General features: G+C 43.8%; 1 protein-coding gene across 1 annotated transcript; it reads right to left on the minus strand.

Annotated features, from left to right (window-relative positions):
- Positions 1-16,599: 16,599 nt before the first annotated feature.
- On the minus strand, positions 16,600-17,001 carry LOC141649330 (uncharacterized). Its single transcript, XM_074458023.1, has one exon. The coding sequence runs from the start codon at positions 16,999-17,001 to the stop codon at positions 16,600-16,602; it is 402 nt and encodes a 133-aa protein (XP_074314124.1).
- Positions 17,002-17,259: the final 258 nt, after the last annotated feature.

Here is a 17,259-nt window from a genome sequence, read left to right on the forward strand (position 1 = left end):
AACCGCACGTAACCAATCAGAGGAGTGGGAACCCTGCTGAGACTGCCATAAAGCAAGCTGGCGTGGTGTCAAAGAGAAAACAGACTCTGAGGCAGCATCAACCGTCGTGAAATAAATGTCTGCCAATTTCTTCATAAGTTTGGGGGCAGCAATTTCACTAAGGTGACCTAATATACCAGAACCTGTAGTCGCGGTAAACACCTGCGCGGCATCATCAAAAGCAGGGCCAACAGCTACAATACCAGAAGGGCCGAGGAGCTTAGCACGCAAACCAAACCCCGGCAAAGCGGGGCGCAATAAAAGCATAAAATAAAACATCTCCCGCCGCATAGACACCAAGACCACCAAGATGAAAAGGGAATGTAGCAAGGCGCCACTGCCAATCACCAAAACCTGGCCCCGGCGCGGTGACAATACCTTCCAAACTAGAACGAAGAGCGGCATCAAAAGGAAGATGGACAGACCCAAAAACACTAGGGGAGCAAGTACGAAGGGAGAAGTAGAGCTTAGAAATACCAGTACAAGCTCGAAGAAGAAGCAACTCACATTGCGGGTCCTCAATCCTCGCAACCAAGTCCATTAGCTCAATGGTCTTAGTTACTCTCGTCACCACAATCTCACTGCTAAAACCAGGGCAAGTACTGACAGGTCCTCCCAAAACTGTAACACCGCGCAATGGCCGAGAAATAGAAGTGGGGAAAACCCCAGGAAGCCGACTCCGTGGATCCTCAACAGGCCAAAAGACCTCCGTCTTGGAGACATTAAGATGTAATCCAAAACGTGGGCCATCCAACATAATCAAGTCCAAAACCTTCCCCACCTCCAAAGTATCACCCACGATGGTGCCATCATCTAAGTACCAAGCCTGTAAAGTGAGGTCAAAAGTGTCCCGGATCTTGCAAACCAAAGGATGCAAAACCAACGCGAATAGCAAAGGCCCCAACGGATCACCCTGCTGAACACCCTGACAAGACCACAAGCAGTGCTCCCCATAAAAAAGGCGGGCCGGGCTGGAATAACAAAACTCCACCCAACGGGAGAGAGCCGGGCAACGACGGCGGACCTCCTGAAGCATGGTCGAACGGTCAACAAGGTTGAACGCATTCTGGAAATCAACCAGCAGCATAGAAAGCCCCTCCTGAGTCCCCCGAGCCTCAATGAGCCGGTTCAAGGCATGCAAGATATCCTCTCCTCCACCGGACACACCCACCCCGAACTGAAGCCCATCAAAATAAGAGGATAAAGACGGACCAACCATAGAAGCACCAACCTTAGAGACAAGCCGTCTCCAGACCGTACCAACAGCAATAGGACGAACTCCCCCACCCGGTTTAACGAGTGGTGTGAGAGGGGCGCTGGGAATGTACTCACCCAGAGGAAGAGGACACCCTGCCCTCAAGAAAAAGATTAACCACCCTAGTAATAGAAGTGATCAAATCATCGGAGATAGCCACAGCAGCGCCACTCAAACAGTCCATAAGGTGCTGGGCACGAAAACCATCCCTCCCACAGGAAGTACCACGAGGAAAGCTCCGAATCATATCCAAGACCACCGCCGAAGAGGCCACCAAAGGATGATGATCCCTAGACATAGGAGGCAATGAAGGAGGTGGGGCGACAGGATGCTTCTCACGCAGGGCCACAAGAGTGGCATCGGAGTAGGGGGCGACCCCAGAGGAAGAAAGCACCCGCACAACAGCAGTATAGTGGCCATCAGAAATCTTCCGCCGGCATTGGCGGAGGTTAAGCTCACTCAAATCCAGATCCTCATCCACAGAAAAAGAAGAAGGACCCTCATCAAAGCACTCCTGTAACAACTGCAGACCCCCTCCAGGTGTCCCCCAAGTAAGTATAGCCCTGGCAATACTCTCCTCCTGATGCTGACACCGAATAGCAGCCCGACACTCATGATTACTCCGAGGAGCGAATGTCCGGAGCAGACACAGTGGAAGAACAAGCAAACGAACCCAGCGGGAGAGATCACTAGGGGCATCAAACACCGCATCCAAGGCCGCTTTCAAAGCCCGAGCAAACCCAAGACGACACTTAGGAGGAATAGATTTCACGGTGCGAAGGCCAAAAGACAGCAAACGATCCAGCGAAGATATAGACCACTGAACAAGCTCTACACTATCATCAGAAGAACCCGAAGTAGAAGGAGCCAAAGGTCTCGGAATACCCTGAATATGGAAGGAGTAGATGCCATCAACACACCCCGGATGCTCCACAACATCACCCCGACTATGCCGACATCTCGCTCTAACAGTACGGGTCATAAAACACACCCCACACAACCAGAGGCCCATCCGTCTCAAAATACTCTCGGCATTGGAATAAACAGTCAAACTATCAGTAAGAGTCTGACGCGTAAGGTCCAACGCACCATCATGACAGTGCCGTACCTGGAAATGTTTCTGCCAAGCCGCCTTTGTAAGGCCCTTACCGAAACCATCCCGACACCCATGCAGACTCGAAAAAGGACAATGGTACCGTACTAGCTCAGGCATGAAAGGACAACAAAACCCCAACACCCTTCCTCGCACAAGACGGCGTTGAAAGCCAAAACCGCACCAACAAACCACTCCTAGCTGTTGACACACGGCCTAACACCCACAACCCGAAATCCCACACCACACAAACCGCAACACCCACTACAACCCTTAACCCACACACACAAAGGCGGGGCGGCGGTGGCTTCGTGGATCGGAAGAACACCGGACCACCGCAGCAAACCAAAACAGCGAGTAAAAGAACAGAAAAGAAGAAAACGAAAAGGAAAGAGACACTCACCAGTGGAAGGACCCTAAGGCGGCGCCGTTAGCCACCACGGTAATGACCGGCGACTTGAGGTCTGGTGGCCAAAAGGTGGTGGCGCAGGTCGACAACAGTCGCAAAGGAGGCGACAATTACGCCTGAAAAGTCGACACCCCGCAAATCCTTCACAAACAGAGAACCACCGTGTAAACCACCCACAACAACAACCCCTGACCGGCGACGTGAGGTCTAAAGGTCGACGTAGGGTGGTTGTTGGCGGCCAACGACGGTTGAGAAACCCACAAACGTGTTGCCCTAACCGAAAAAGAAAATGCCCTAATCCCACAAAACACAACACCGCCGACACCAAAAAACACCACAGACAGCGCCGATGAGATGGCCGGCGTGAGAGGGTGGTGCAGATGAAGGGGGATAGGGTGGTAAGGAAGGCAGTCGGGCAAGAAATGGCAAGCAGGCCGGAATCGCACGTTCGCACGTTCTCCTCTCCTCTCTCCTCTCACAAACGTTATTATTATTATTATTATTATTATTATTATTATTATTATTATTATTATTATTATTATTATTATTATTATTATTATTATTATTATTATTATTATTATTATTATTATTATTATTATTATTATTATTATTATTATTATTATTATTATTATTATTATTATTATTATTATTATTATTATTATTATTATTATTATTATTATTATTATTATTATTATTATTATTATTATTATTATTATTATTATTATTATTATTATTATTATTATTATTATTATTATTATTATTATAGAAGGATGCGCGCAGCTTCATTAAAAGAAAAATAAAAGTTTACATGAAATTGGTGGGGAGTCGAGAGACAATCTGGGCTCCCACACCCTTAGCAATAGCAAAGCTAAGTCTAGTAAAAATGTAAGCGGCCACCCGAGCCCCCGCATCCTGAGATACCGAGAATTTCTGGATCCGCTTGAGCAAGGCAACAACATCCGAACCCGCTCCCAAGTGAAGAGAAAGAGAAAGGAAGGAAACCATAACCGCTACACGCACAAATCCCCATACTTAGCACACTTTCGCTTGAAAGATCGGCGACAACCCGCCAGCACAAAATCCGTCATCCCGATCCGAGTCAAAGGAGAAGAACCCGTCAAGTCGACGCATACATCACGCCCCCTGTCCCAAGAATAAAGCAATAAATCCGCAGGACGAAGAGAGCCACCATGCCCATCAACCAAACCGATATCAACCTCCTTTCCCGCAGAAATACCAGATCTATAACAGATGTCGAAAAGAGTGTCCCGGACAAGGTTATGCCGATGTTTAACGCCCACGATGCAAAGATCAAGAAACAGCGTGGTCCCCAAAAACATCCTCAGCAAAAACCCGAGAGCAAGCAGGACAGGGCCTAGATATCGTGAATAACGGAACACCCAGACGATACCCAAACACACTACGGTAAGTCCTCCCGTTCATAGTCTGACCTAACCCCGAGATAGGAACCGCACGTAACCAATCAAAGGAGTGAGAACCCTGCTGAGACTGCCATAAAGCAAGCTGTCGTGGTGTCAAGGTGAAAACAGACTCTGAGGCAGCAGCAACCTTCGCGAAATAAATGTCTGCCAATTTCTTCATAAGTTTGGGGGCAGCAATTTCACTAGGGTTACATAATATACCAGAGTCTGTAGTCGCAGTAAAAACCTGTGCGGCATCATCAAAAGCGGGGCCAGCAGCTACAATACCAGAAGGGCCGAGGAGCTTAGCTCGCAAACCAAAGACCGCAAAACGGACGCAATAAAAGCATAAAATAAAACATCTCCCGCCGCATAGACACCAAGACCACCAAGATGAAAAGGGAATGTAGCAAGGCGCCACTGCCAATCCGCAAAACCCGGGCCAGACGCAGTGACAATACGTTCCAAGCTGGAACGAAGAGCGGCATCAAAAGGAAGATGGACAGACCCAAAAACACTAGGGGAGCAAGTACGTAGTGAGAAATAGAGCTTAGAAATACCAGTACAGGCTCTAAGTAGAAGCAACTCACATTGCGGGTCCTCAATCCTCGCAACCAAGTCCATTAGCTCAATGGTCTTAGTTACTCTCTTCGCCACAATCTCACTGCCAAAACCAGGACAAGTACTGACAGGTCCACCCAAAACTGTAACACCACGCAATGGCCGAGAAATAAAAGGGGGGAAAACCCCAGGGAGCCGACTCTGAGGATCCTCAACAGGCCAAAAGACCTCCATCTTGGAGACATTAAGATGCAGTCCAAAACGAGGGCCATCCACCATAATCAAATCCAAGACCTTCCCCACCTCCAAAGTATCACCCACAATGGTGCCATCATCTAAGTACCAAGCCTGCATAGTGAGGTCAAAAGTGTCCCGGATTTTGCATACTAAGGGATGCAAAACCAAAGCGAAAAGAAAGGGCCCAACGGATCACCCTGCTGAACACCCTGACAAGACCACAAGCAGTGCTCCCCTTAAAAAAGACGGGCCGGGCTGGAATAATAAAACTCCACCCAACGGGAAAGAACCGGGCAACGACGGTGGACCTCCTAAAGCATGGTCACACGATCAACAAGGTTGAACGCATTCTGGAAATCAACCAGCAACATAGAAAGCCCCACCTCAGCACCCCGAGCCTCAATGAGCCGGTTCAAGGCATGCAAGATAGCCTCTCCTCCACCGGACACACCCACCCCAAACTGAAGCCCATCAAAATAAGAAGATAAATAAGGACCAACTATAAATGCACCAACCTTAGACACAAGCCGTCTCCAGACCGTGCCAACAGCAATAGGACGAACCCCACCACCCGGTTTAACGAGTGGCGTAAGAGGGGCGCTGGCAATGTACTCAGCCAGAGGAAGAGGAGACCGACCCTCAAGAATAAGATTAACCACCCTAGTAAGAGAAGTGATCAAATCATCAGAGATAGCCATAACAGCGCCACTCAAGCAGTCCATAAGGTGCTGGGCACGAAAACCATCCCGCCCACAAGAAGTACCGCGTGGGAAGCTACGAATCATATCCAAAACCACCGTCGAAGAGGCAACCATAGGATGATGATCTCCAGACAAAGGAGGCAATGAAGGAGGCGGGGCGACAGGATGCTTCTCATGTAAGGCCACAAGAGTGGCATCGGAGTAGGGGGCGACCCTAGAGGAAGAAAGCACCCTGACAGCAGCAGTATAGTGGCCGTCACAAATCTTCCGCCGACATTGGCGGAGGTTAAGCTCACCCAAATCCAGATCCTTGTCCACAGTAAATGAAGAAGGACCCTCATCGAAACACTCCTGCAACAGCTGCAAACCCCCCAGGTACCCCCCAAGCAAGGATAGCCCTGGCAATACTCTCCTTCTGACGCTGACGCCGAATAGCAGTCCTACACTCATGATTACTCCGAGGAGCGAAAGTCTTAAGCAGACACAGCGGTAGAAAAAGAAAACGAACCTAGCGGGAGAGATCACCAGGTAAATCAGCCACATCATCCATGGCCCCTTTCAAAGCCCGAACAAACACAAGACGACATTTAGGAGGAATAGATTTTACGGTGCGAAGACCTAACGACAATAAACGATCAGGAGAAGATATAGACCACTGAACAAGCTCAATACTATCATCAGAAGAAACCGAAGTAGAAGGAGCCAAAGGTATCGGAATACCATAAATATGAAAGGCGTAGAGGCCATCAGCACACTCCGGATACATCACAATATCACCCCGACTATGCCGACATCTAGCTCGAGTAGTACGGGTTTTAAAACACACCCCACACAACCAGAGCCCCATCCATCTCAAAGAACTCTCGGCATTGGAATAAACAGTCAAACTACCAGTAAGAGTCTGACGCGTAAGGTCCAACGCACCATCATGACAATGCCGGTCCTGTAAATGTTTATGTCAAGCAGCCTTAGTTAGGCCCTTACCAAAACCATCCCGACACCCCATGAAGACCCGAAAAAGGAAAATGGTACCGCACAAGCTCGGGCATGAAGGAACACACCCCCAACCTGCACAGAGAACTATAGATCCATCAACCACCACCACCCGAACGGAAACCACTAAACAGGCTCACGCACAAGCAGCTTAGAGCTCAAAATGTACCCGCAACTAATAGCCAAAATGGTAACCCAGCTGACCACCAACGCACCACCCACTCCGGTGATGAGCAAGAACCAACCGAGAACACCCACCACCAAAAGGTTGTCGGCAAAAGCACCCAAAACCCCACAAACCCGCTATCCGTAAAACACCCACACAACCCAAACACCAGCAGCAAAGGTGGAAAAGGTGGCCGGACACCGGAGATCAGAAAGCCAAAGGAACCACCAACACGGGATGGAATAAAAAAAAGGAACCGAAACCGAAAACGAAACAAAGAATTACGCAAAAAAACACGAAATGCAGGCACTTACCAGCCGCGGGTCATAGGGCAGAACCGTCGAACCACCACCTTAGACCGGCGACGTGAGGTCTGGTGGCCTAAAGGTGGTGGCAGTGGGAATAACCGACGTAGGAGACGTCAGAAACCCCCAATATTGACAATGACAGCCACTCCCTCACGCAAACCCGACGACAAAGCTAGCTGTATAAAATGGCCAACAACCACCACCCAGACCAGCGACATGACCATTATTATTATTATTATTATTATTATTATTATTATTATTATTAAGATTGTTTCAGTCAATTCAGCTCCAATCAGCTTAGTTTAGTTCAGCTCAGCTCCATTCAATACAGTTCAGTTCAGCTCCATTCAGCTCAGTTCAGTTCAGCTCAGCTCCATTCAGTTCAATTCAACTCAGTTCAGCTCCATTCAGTTCAGCTCAATTCAGTTCAGCTCTAAAAAGCCAGAAAGAACAGGGCCTTAATAGGTTAAAATTCTGTATTATGCAATTTATTTGTAAAATAAATTAAAAAAAATATTTATGGGCAAATTTTACTGAAATTTTGGGATGTTGGAAATTTTACAGAATATACAAAATTATGATTTTGAAATTTTAGAATTTTATGGCTTATTGGGAATTATTTCTTTATTTTTATGATTAAAAGATGTTTAATGAGCAATAATAGAATATCAAGTTGAATTATTGTCAAATATTTTGTGAAGACTAAATTTTTGAGTCCTAAAACAGTTGGAGTAATTAACTTGGACATAGATTTGATTTATGTAATATTATGTGATTTTAATAAGTTAATAATCACAAGTATCCATAAAACCGGACCAAATATACGATATTAGCTTAAATAGGGCGATTTGGCACATCACATGGCATGTTTCATACATATATTAATGCTGCATTTTTATTATGATTGTCATATTTTAATTAATATATATAATTTTGAATTATGTATTTTGTACTTAGTATGACCTTAGTTTTTAATTGATATTTCACGAAATGAATGGGGATATCGATTCGGTTGTAATTATTTGTGATCTCGTATCACTTTTATTTATTTTTGTTTTTCTTTTTATAATGTATAAAGTAGAAAAGCTATGTAATTTATTTATCCCGGAGGTTCTTGAAGACGGTGCCATTCGGGAAGGCGTTCCGACAAAGACGGTGTTGCCTTGGAGTGCGTGCCAAATGAAGCTCAAGGGACCAATGGAGTTGGTTTCCGAATTTGTAAATAGTTTATTAGATTTACTATTTTAGGAAGGCCATACTAGGATTTTATTGTTTTGCTTTGCATTTGTTTTATATGTTTGCATGCATAGCCAAATCGCCATAACTACACATGCATATCTTTTTATCAAATCATCGACCGTGTCAATTATAATTATCGCTAGTTTACCGCTTTAGTTCACTTAAAACGAGATAGATAATAAATTGACAAGACCTCTCACTAAAAAATAATTGAGAATTAGCCTTACCAAATAGTAGAACCATGAGCCCCAATTTCATAAGGAAGTAGACTCGGCTCACCGGGGTGCTAAACTTGTTACGTTGGGTAAGTGGGTGGTAAATTGTTACTACATCGAAATTTGGATTGAGCTCAACTGAAGTATTCGCGACCGTAGACGCATGTGTTCCGGGCTAAAGATAAATATTAAAGTAAGTTTATCGACCGAGAGTTCTAGAAGTAGAATCGATTAAAGAGTTAATCCACCGAGTTGTATTGATTAGGGATGAATCGGCTCACCGTGCCCGAATTGATATGAATTTGGATCTCGGGATCATTTATAATAGTTGGGTAGATGATGATGTGAGAAATGTATGATGTATGTGAGGTCATATTTCCTATCACCAACAATATTTATAACCCAATTTAGTAGTATAAATCGGGGTCAAACCACAAGGATGGAGGGGTTTCTACTTAGTTTAAAGGTGAGTCTAGTCTAGTTGGAAAAATGAAAGGAGTTGATTTAAACTTAAACTACTAGATTTAACTAAAGCAAGCGATTAAAATGAAGTGTATACGATTGATTAAAAGACTAGGGCTTTTGGGTTCATCTAAATGGTGTAAGGGCAAACATGATGATTTAAGGGGTCAATGGCAAGGGTTTATCCTAGGAAGAACAATCAATGTCTTGACTTTCCTAAAGGTGACCCCTAACTTTCATTAAGCATCAACACTTCTCCTAAACATACAACAAGACCCACCATAAACTTTCATTCATAGGGGAATTAAGCAATAATGAAGAAAGGCATGTGCTTTCACTCACACAATTCATCAAACACCTTGTGTGCATGGATAAGAAAGATAAACAACTCACAAAAGACCCAAATGATAATCATACAATCATACCCATTAATCCCATTTAGACTCCCCCTAAACCCTAGGAGTATTTCTACTCACACATATTCAAATGGTTCATACAAACAAATAGAGAAAAACAAGTAATCAAAAGAGGGGACATGGTATAAATTCCAACAATGATAAAAGACAACTTGAAATGTAAACAATTGATTAAACAAGTAAATAAGAAGAGAAATGTACCAACAATAAGTAAAGATGGTTGCTTTGATTGAACTAATGAAGAAAATCCTTCAATATCTCCCAAATACAACCCAATAACCAAATGTAAACAATTGATAATAACTAATACTAAGCTAATTTTACTAAATAATTAATTTTGATTAAGGAAAGATTAGTACTTTAATTAAGGAAAGATTGCATAAATTAAGGAAAGTTTTCAGATCTAGGGTTATGTGTCGAAAATGAATAAAGAGAGGGGTATTTATAGTTTTACAATTATTTAGGTCAAATATTACAAGGAAATTCAAACGCGGGGAGAGGAGTCTGAGCCGGTCAGCCGGCCGCCGGTCTAAGGACCGGCGCATAACCTACTAGAACTTTTTCGATGTCAATTAAATTGCCAGGTATGGAGAGCCGGTTGACCGGCTGCCGGCTCTAGACCAGCTCCGAGGAGTGACTACCAGCCGGTCCATCGGCTGCCGGCTAGCCGGCTTGGAGTCTTCCTTCACTTCTTCATCTCATTGCTCGTATAGGGGGACTCTCAGCCGGTGGACCGGCTGCCGGCCGGCCGGCAAAGAGTCCTGTTGCTCTTCTCTTAACTCCTCTTCCCTATGCTTGCCTTGTAAGGTCCTTTTCTAACTCCCTTAGTCCTCTTCCCGATGCAAAATCTGCAAAAAGGGATATAAAGCTCGTAGTACGGGACTAAAGCTACAAAATGCAAGCTAGAAGGGTCAAAAACCGCGTATGATCGGGAAATATGCATAGAGAAGAAGGGTGAAATTGACACAAAATGGGAACTCATCAAACATCCCCACACTTAACTCTTACTCGTCCCCGAGTAAGTCTAAAATCAATATGCAAAATGCTACTAAGGTAAGTATTAAGAGTGTGTGCACAATACAAGCATCACTCAATTATTCTACTATATAAGACGATTGAGTATTAGCGCACTCTACGCCCTTTTAACTCATGTAGTTGTGCTTATGAGGTAAAGCACGACTCATGGGGCAAGTGAGGTCTTGCAAGAAAAATGCAATGCATCCAACATGTAAGCACAAAAAGCAAGTAATAGGATGCATCTAGCAAAAAATGGTCCACCTCCTCATCTAGGTGGTCAAATTTTTAGCTCAAAAACATGGTCTTGGTCGGGAAATACCGCCTCAGGGTCTCAATGGAGGTACCAACCCCTTAGGCATGGCCTAGGCAACCCTAATGTGTCCAACAAAGCTCAAGAAACGGATTCTAGAGCGGGAAAGGGGAAAGAAGGACTAGACCTCCGAGAATTACAAAGCCGACACAAGATTCAACCAAAATATCCATGACTAAGGGGACCTAAGTCAACGACATCCTCACGGTTTTCACTCGTCTCTCATTAGAATGCCAGGTGTTTTTGTACAAAAAGCAACCAAAACACTCCCCTACTTCGACTCGTGAGAACGTGTCCGCAATCTAATGTATACGACCGTCCTATGTCCAAGTGAGACGCAAAATATAACAATGCACAAGCCATGAAATAAGGGTTGTAACGGGGCTAAGGAGTAGGACGGAACGGGATTGGTGCAAGCACCGTTTGGATATGTGGAGTTTAAATCAAGAATTATCGACACATCACATCCCATTTCTTATTGCAACACATGAGACACGTCTATGCCCTAACATAGAATTGAAGACCAACACTATGCAAACATTGCATAAACCCAACTCAAATTGGACAAATTTAAAAGTACTCCTCTTATTTCAACAAATGAGCAACGTCTACACCCTAACAACAACTCGGTTTCCCAAATTTTGCAAAAAATGTGTAAACCCGACTCACTTTGGAAAAACATCAAATTGCCCTTTTATTTAGCAACGGCTTTTTCTACCCCTTTAAATGATGAGGAGGGGTGTTGCTTGCCTTTTTCTTTTCTTGCCACATATATATATACAACACAACTAACTCTCTTTTTTTTTTTTTTTGAATTTTTCAAAACTTTTTCACATTTCTATTTTGTTTTTCATTTCGACATTAATACTTCTTATTCATATACAATGCCAAATACACCAAACTCTTGACCCAAGTGGACATATACATTGTCCACCACTACGACCCAAGTCATCCCCTACAACACTACTACAAAACCGACCAATTCTTGATCAATGAAGGGTGGTTGTGGATTGTAGCTCTTTAAGTGGGTTTGCCAAATGGAAAGGCTAAGGCTCAAAGGGGGTGAATAAAAAAGGGAGATAATGAAAGGGACAAAACAAGGCAATTTTGCCATGTGAGGTTCATATGCATGTGAAAATGAATTTTATTTCGAAACTTGTGCACAAAAATGAAATTGCAAATCATGGTGTAAGGACGGAATGACACACTTATGCGTTTAGACATAACACGTCCCGCGAGGAGACCTACTCACAATCCTAAATGAGGGTTGGGTAAGAATGTACCAACTCTAGGAGGCTGTAATCCTCACATATGAGTAGTTAGGTTGAGACTTAGGTCTAGCATACGGTCAATGGTCTCACAGGGCGGACAAGACTCGTTAGTCGGGTCCCAAATTTACTACGGCTAACCTATGGACACGGGTGCAAGCCACGGGGAGGGGGAAGGCACGTTGGGACTTGACTCATTCTTGGGGTATATGCTTCCCTCCCTTGACCACATTTCAAGCAAAACATTATATACAAACTAAGTGCAACAAGAAGGAAACACGACATATATATACATGTGACAATGCATGCAAGAAATGGAAATGACAAAAAGGAGACGTGCAACAAATTGACTAAACCTAATAGCATATCAACACCAACAATCCAAAAGTTCCCCAAAGGAACATCCAAGGCACAAAATCCCATCCTCCTTCAAATATACAAGATATATAAAGAAAGAACGGTACAGGAGCAAGAGATTAGAACGCGTTTACCAAACGGTCTTCTAGCTCCTTTTGCCTCAAATGGTCAATGCATATGTCAAAGGTTAGCCAACATATATATACAATCAATATTTTTGTAATTTTTTGATTTTTAGGCATTTTCTTGAATTTTCTGAAATTTACAAGTATATGTGTATATGTACAAATATAGACAATATTCACAAAGTGGATATTTCCCTCCCCACACTTGAAATTTACATTGTCCTCAATGGAATAAAGTATAGGGAGAGAATAGGAAAAATAAACAACATATTTTTGGTGGTTTTTTGATTTTTTTTCGAAATTAAAGAACATATTTTTTTTTCGATATTTGAAAATAAATAACTTGTTTTTGTGTTTTTTTGGGCCTCCTCCCCACACTTATTATTTACAACATCCAATGACGGATGAAGTGTAGTTAAGAGGCAAATTTTATTCAAAATAAAAAGAATATATTTTTGGTTTTTTTCATTTTTCAATTTTTTGTGATTTTCAAATAGACATGCAATGCATGATCTAATCTATATGCAATATTGAAATACACTGCAAAGTATACTAAGTGAATGCAATTCCTATATGTGACGATATATTACAAATTTTAAATCTAATGCAAGCCTAAGTGAATGCAACTAAATGAGTTTCTAATCTAAATATATTACATATAAGCTAAATGCATACAAAAATTTAAATATGAATGAGAAAATTTGGATTAAGGGAGAGATCATACTTGGCTTTGGATTTTTCAAAGTGGGAGCAAAGATGAAGGCTCAATCGAGGTCCGAGCCATTGTCAACTTGTTCTTCTTCTTCTTCTTCTTCTTCTTCTTCTTCTTCTTCTTCTTCTTCTTCTTCTTCTTCTTCTTCTTCTTCTTCTTCTTCTTCTTCTTCTTCTTCTTCTTCTTCTTCTTCTTCTTCTTCTTCTTCTTCTTCTTCTTCTTCTTCTTCTTCTTCTTCTTCTTCTTCTTCATCATCATCATCATCATCATCATCATCATCATCATCATCATCATCATCATCATCTACTTCAACAACACATTTTCCTTTACCGCGGCCTCCATCATCATAGCCCCCTTGGTAACCATAGTTTCCATAACCACTTCCACTACCACCATAACTACTATCAAGAGCACCAAATCCGCTCCCGTCATACCCATCGTCATCCACATCAAATGCACTACCTTCATAGCCGCTGTTTTCCACCCCGAACCCACTTCCACTACCGCCTTGTCCACCACCACCACCAACAAACCCTCCTAGGTTGTCATGAGGGTTATATGGAGCATCCATATTGACGGTGTGGTAGCCTCCCGCTCCCAAACCTCCTTGGCTATCAAAGCCTCCCCAAAACAACCGTAGCCACCCCCTTGGTTGTAGTCATATCCTCCACTAGTTTGGAAGGAAGGGGCGCTATAGTAGTCGGGGTTCAAGTTGAGGCCTCCATGAATCCCCGCTTGCGTGTACCCTCCATTTGGTAAGTTGAAGTAATAGGGAAAAGGGCCATCGGGTGGGACCATACGCCGGGAAGCGTAGTCCTCATAGAGTGGGTAGTTGCCTAGGGCTTGATCCACGTAGATTCGATCAATATTTTGGTGTGCTCGGCCCAATGAGTCGTCGACTTGTTTAAAGCATTTGTCGACGTGGGTGCGGAAATCATCTAAAGTGGATTTCACCTTCCCAATCCCAAGGTTCATGCCCTCCATGAGCTCCCACACTTTCGGATCAATGGGTAGGTATTGGGAGGGTTGGACGGAGGAAGATGTGCCGGTTTAGGGTGGGGCATCATAGTTGTAGGATGATTGGGTTGGTCCTTGTGCATTTCTTCCATAGGAGAGAGTGCTACAGGCTACTTGTCGGGCGGTAGAGACGGTAGGGTTTGCAATAGGAAGGAGATACTTGTCTTTGTCCGGTTCAAGGGTAACCAAGTCGGCATTTGGGAGAGGAATAGAGGTCAAGCTCTTCCGAATCAAGAGGTAAATCTTCTTGTCATCCTAATCATACCGAGTAAAGAAAAGTGAGACCAAATGGTTACTATCTATGATGGTGACCCCTTGCACCGGTTGATGTCGTGATTCCACAAATCCTACGGTCTCCTTGGCAATTTTGGTTATCAAACCCCCTACAACTATTGGTGAATTGTTTCGGATATTGTTACCAATCTTTTGCAAATGGAGGATCAAGAGGAGGGCAATATTTATTTGATACGCCTTGGGGTGTTGCCTAAGGTAGCTCCCGAGAATGTAGAGCTCATCGGAGCGCATATTGTGAGGCTCATGCCTCCCAAATATCGTCCACCCCATAGAACGGTGCCATGTCCGGATAATTGGACTATGAATATGGTGTTCCTTCATCTTTGGTTCATCATCAATAATTTCACCAGAAATTGCTTCCCACAACTCCTTTTGATCATACCTAGTCGGGGGAAGGTGGCTCCCCGTATTAGGCAACCCAAAAATTCTCCCAAATCTCTCAAGGGTCACTTGAATAGTCTTGTTCATTAACCGGAAGTAGATACCGGTTATCTTACTCGTGTTCTTATTTTTCTCCACTTCAAGGGAGGACAAAAATTCAAGTGTAATCCTAGCAAAAGTTTGGCGATGCAATTTATACATAACTCCCATCCCGACCCCATTAAATAAACTTTCACATTCGGTATCCCATCCTAGCCTTCTCAAGGTATTTCGACAAATAAATCTAGTAGGGATGATTTCACTAGATTTTAGGTGAGAAAACTTTACCTAATGTGTCTCGGAAATGAATTGGACCTCCGGGAAGGTTGGGTCGGGTGCTATCTCCACTCCACTAGTGCTAGCATCGGCTCTAGCTCTCTTATTTGGTGCCATTATCTCAAATAGCTAACTTACCTTAATAACCCAAGTCAAAAACTCTAATTTTTCCACCAAAAAGTCTTAAAAAGACAATTAAACCTTAAATAAACAAAGCTAGAGTGAAGAACTTACCCAAAAATGGATGTTGAATTTTCGGATTTTCCAAACCCGAGACTTGAAAGTGACGATTTTTTGTGTTTTTTTGGTGTTTTTGTGATGAAAAATGGAGTTTGGAGTGATAATATATGGTTAAAAGGATGTTTTAGCTCAAAAAATGGAGGATTAGATGATGTTTTTGATGATTTGGGGATGAGTTGGTGAGGAGAAAAGGATGAAGATGTGTTTGAGTTTGAAGAGAGAGAGAGAGAGAGAGAGAGAGAGAGAGAGAGAGAGAGAGAGAGAGAGAGAGAGAGAGAGAGAGAGAGAGAGAGAGATTTTGATAAAGTGAGGAAAAAATGAGTGGCTTAGAAGAGATAAGGGAGCACGGGACGGGTCTGAGCCGGTTTGGGACCGGCGGCCGGTTGACCGGCTGGGATCCTTTTGAATTTTTTCGATTTTTGCCAAAACTTACAGCGGGTTTTGTGCCGGTCGACCGGCTGGTACCCTCTTCTCTTTTTTTTCGAAAAATTTTCTAAGTGTAATGTGACTCTCAGCCGGCGGACCAGCTGCCGGCCGACCGGCTGGGAGTCCCTTCCCTTCATATTTTCAGCCTCCCATGCTCACAATGACTCTCAACCGGTGAGCCAGTTGCCGGCCGACCGGCTGGGAGTCCCTCTTGAAAATTCCGCACCAAAAGTTACAGCGGGTTTTCAGCCGGTCAAGGACCGTCCGCCGGTGGACCGGCTGAGACCCCTTTTCCTCATTTTCTCCACTCTTGCTAACTTGAATTATGTCCAAAAGTTCCAGCGGGTTCTGAGCCGGTCATAGACAGGCCGCCTGCCCACAGGCTCAGATCCCCTTTTGACATACTTATTGTTTCAAGCATCAAAAATTATCAATGACACATACCAAGAATCAACTCTCCCAAACACAATCAATTCATCGGAATTCCTTCTAAACCTCAACACCAACTCCATCGTGCCAAGTATAACGCTTCCAAATTTCTCATTTTTTAGCTAAAATGCATGCTATGTACAAGTGGTGGTTCTTGAGGAACTCCACCAAACCAAATCATTGTTCAAAAATCTCAACTTGTCTCCGTCTCGGGAAGGGGTTCCCCGAGGTAGAGCACTTCAATCGGTTCTTTGTTTTCACCCTCATAATAACGCTTGACGAATTGGCCATTGACCCTAAAGGTTCCCCCTTCCTCACTCCAAAGCTCAAAGGCACCATAAGGAAATATTTGCATCACCTTGAAGGGTCCCGACCACCTCGATTTAAGCTTGCCCGGGAACACCTTAACTTTGGAGTTGAAAAGGAGAACAAGGTCTCCCAGACTTATGTCTTTCTTCTTGATCTTGCCATCATGCCATTTCTTTGTTTGTTCCTTGTAGATTTTGGAACTCTCATAAGCTTCCAACCTCAATTCTTCAAGCTCATTCATTTGGAGAAATTGGACCTCTCCGGCGGCATCAAAGTCAAAATTCATTTCTTTGAGAGCCCACCAAGCCTTGTGTTCTAGCTCAACGGGCAAGTGACATGCCTTGCCATACACAAGCTTGTAGGGTGTGGTGCTAAGGGGTGTCTTGTATGCGGTTCTCAATGCCCATAACACATCCGGATGTTTTTGTGACCAATCCTTCCGGCTCTTATTTGTCACTTTCTCCAATATGGCCTTGATTTGGCGGTTAGAAACCTCCACTTGCCCACTAGTTTGAGGGTGGTAGGCAAGGGCGGTTTTATGCCG

Source organism: Silene latifolia, chromosome 1, assembly GCF_048544455.1.
Source record: "Silene latifolia isolate original U9 population chromosome 1, ASM4854445v1, whole genome shotgun sequence".
Taxonomy (NCBI): domain Eukaryota; kingdom Viridiplantae; phylum Streptophyta; class Magnoliopsida; order Caryophyllales; family Caryophyllaceae; genus Silene; species Silene latifolia.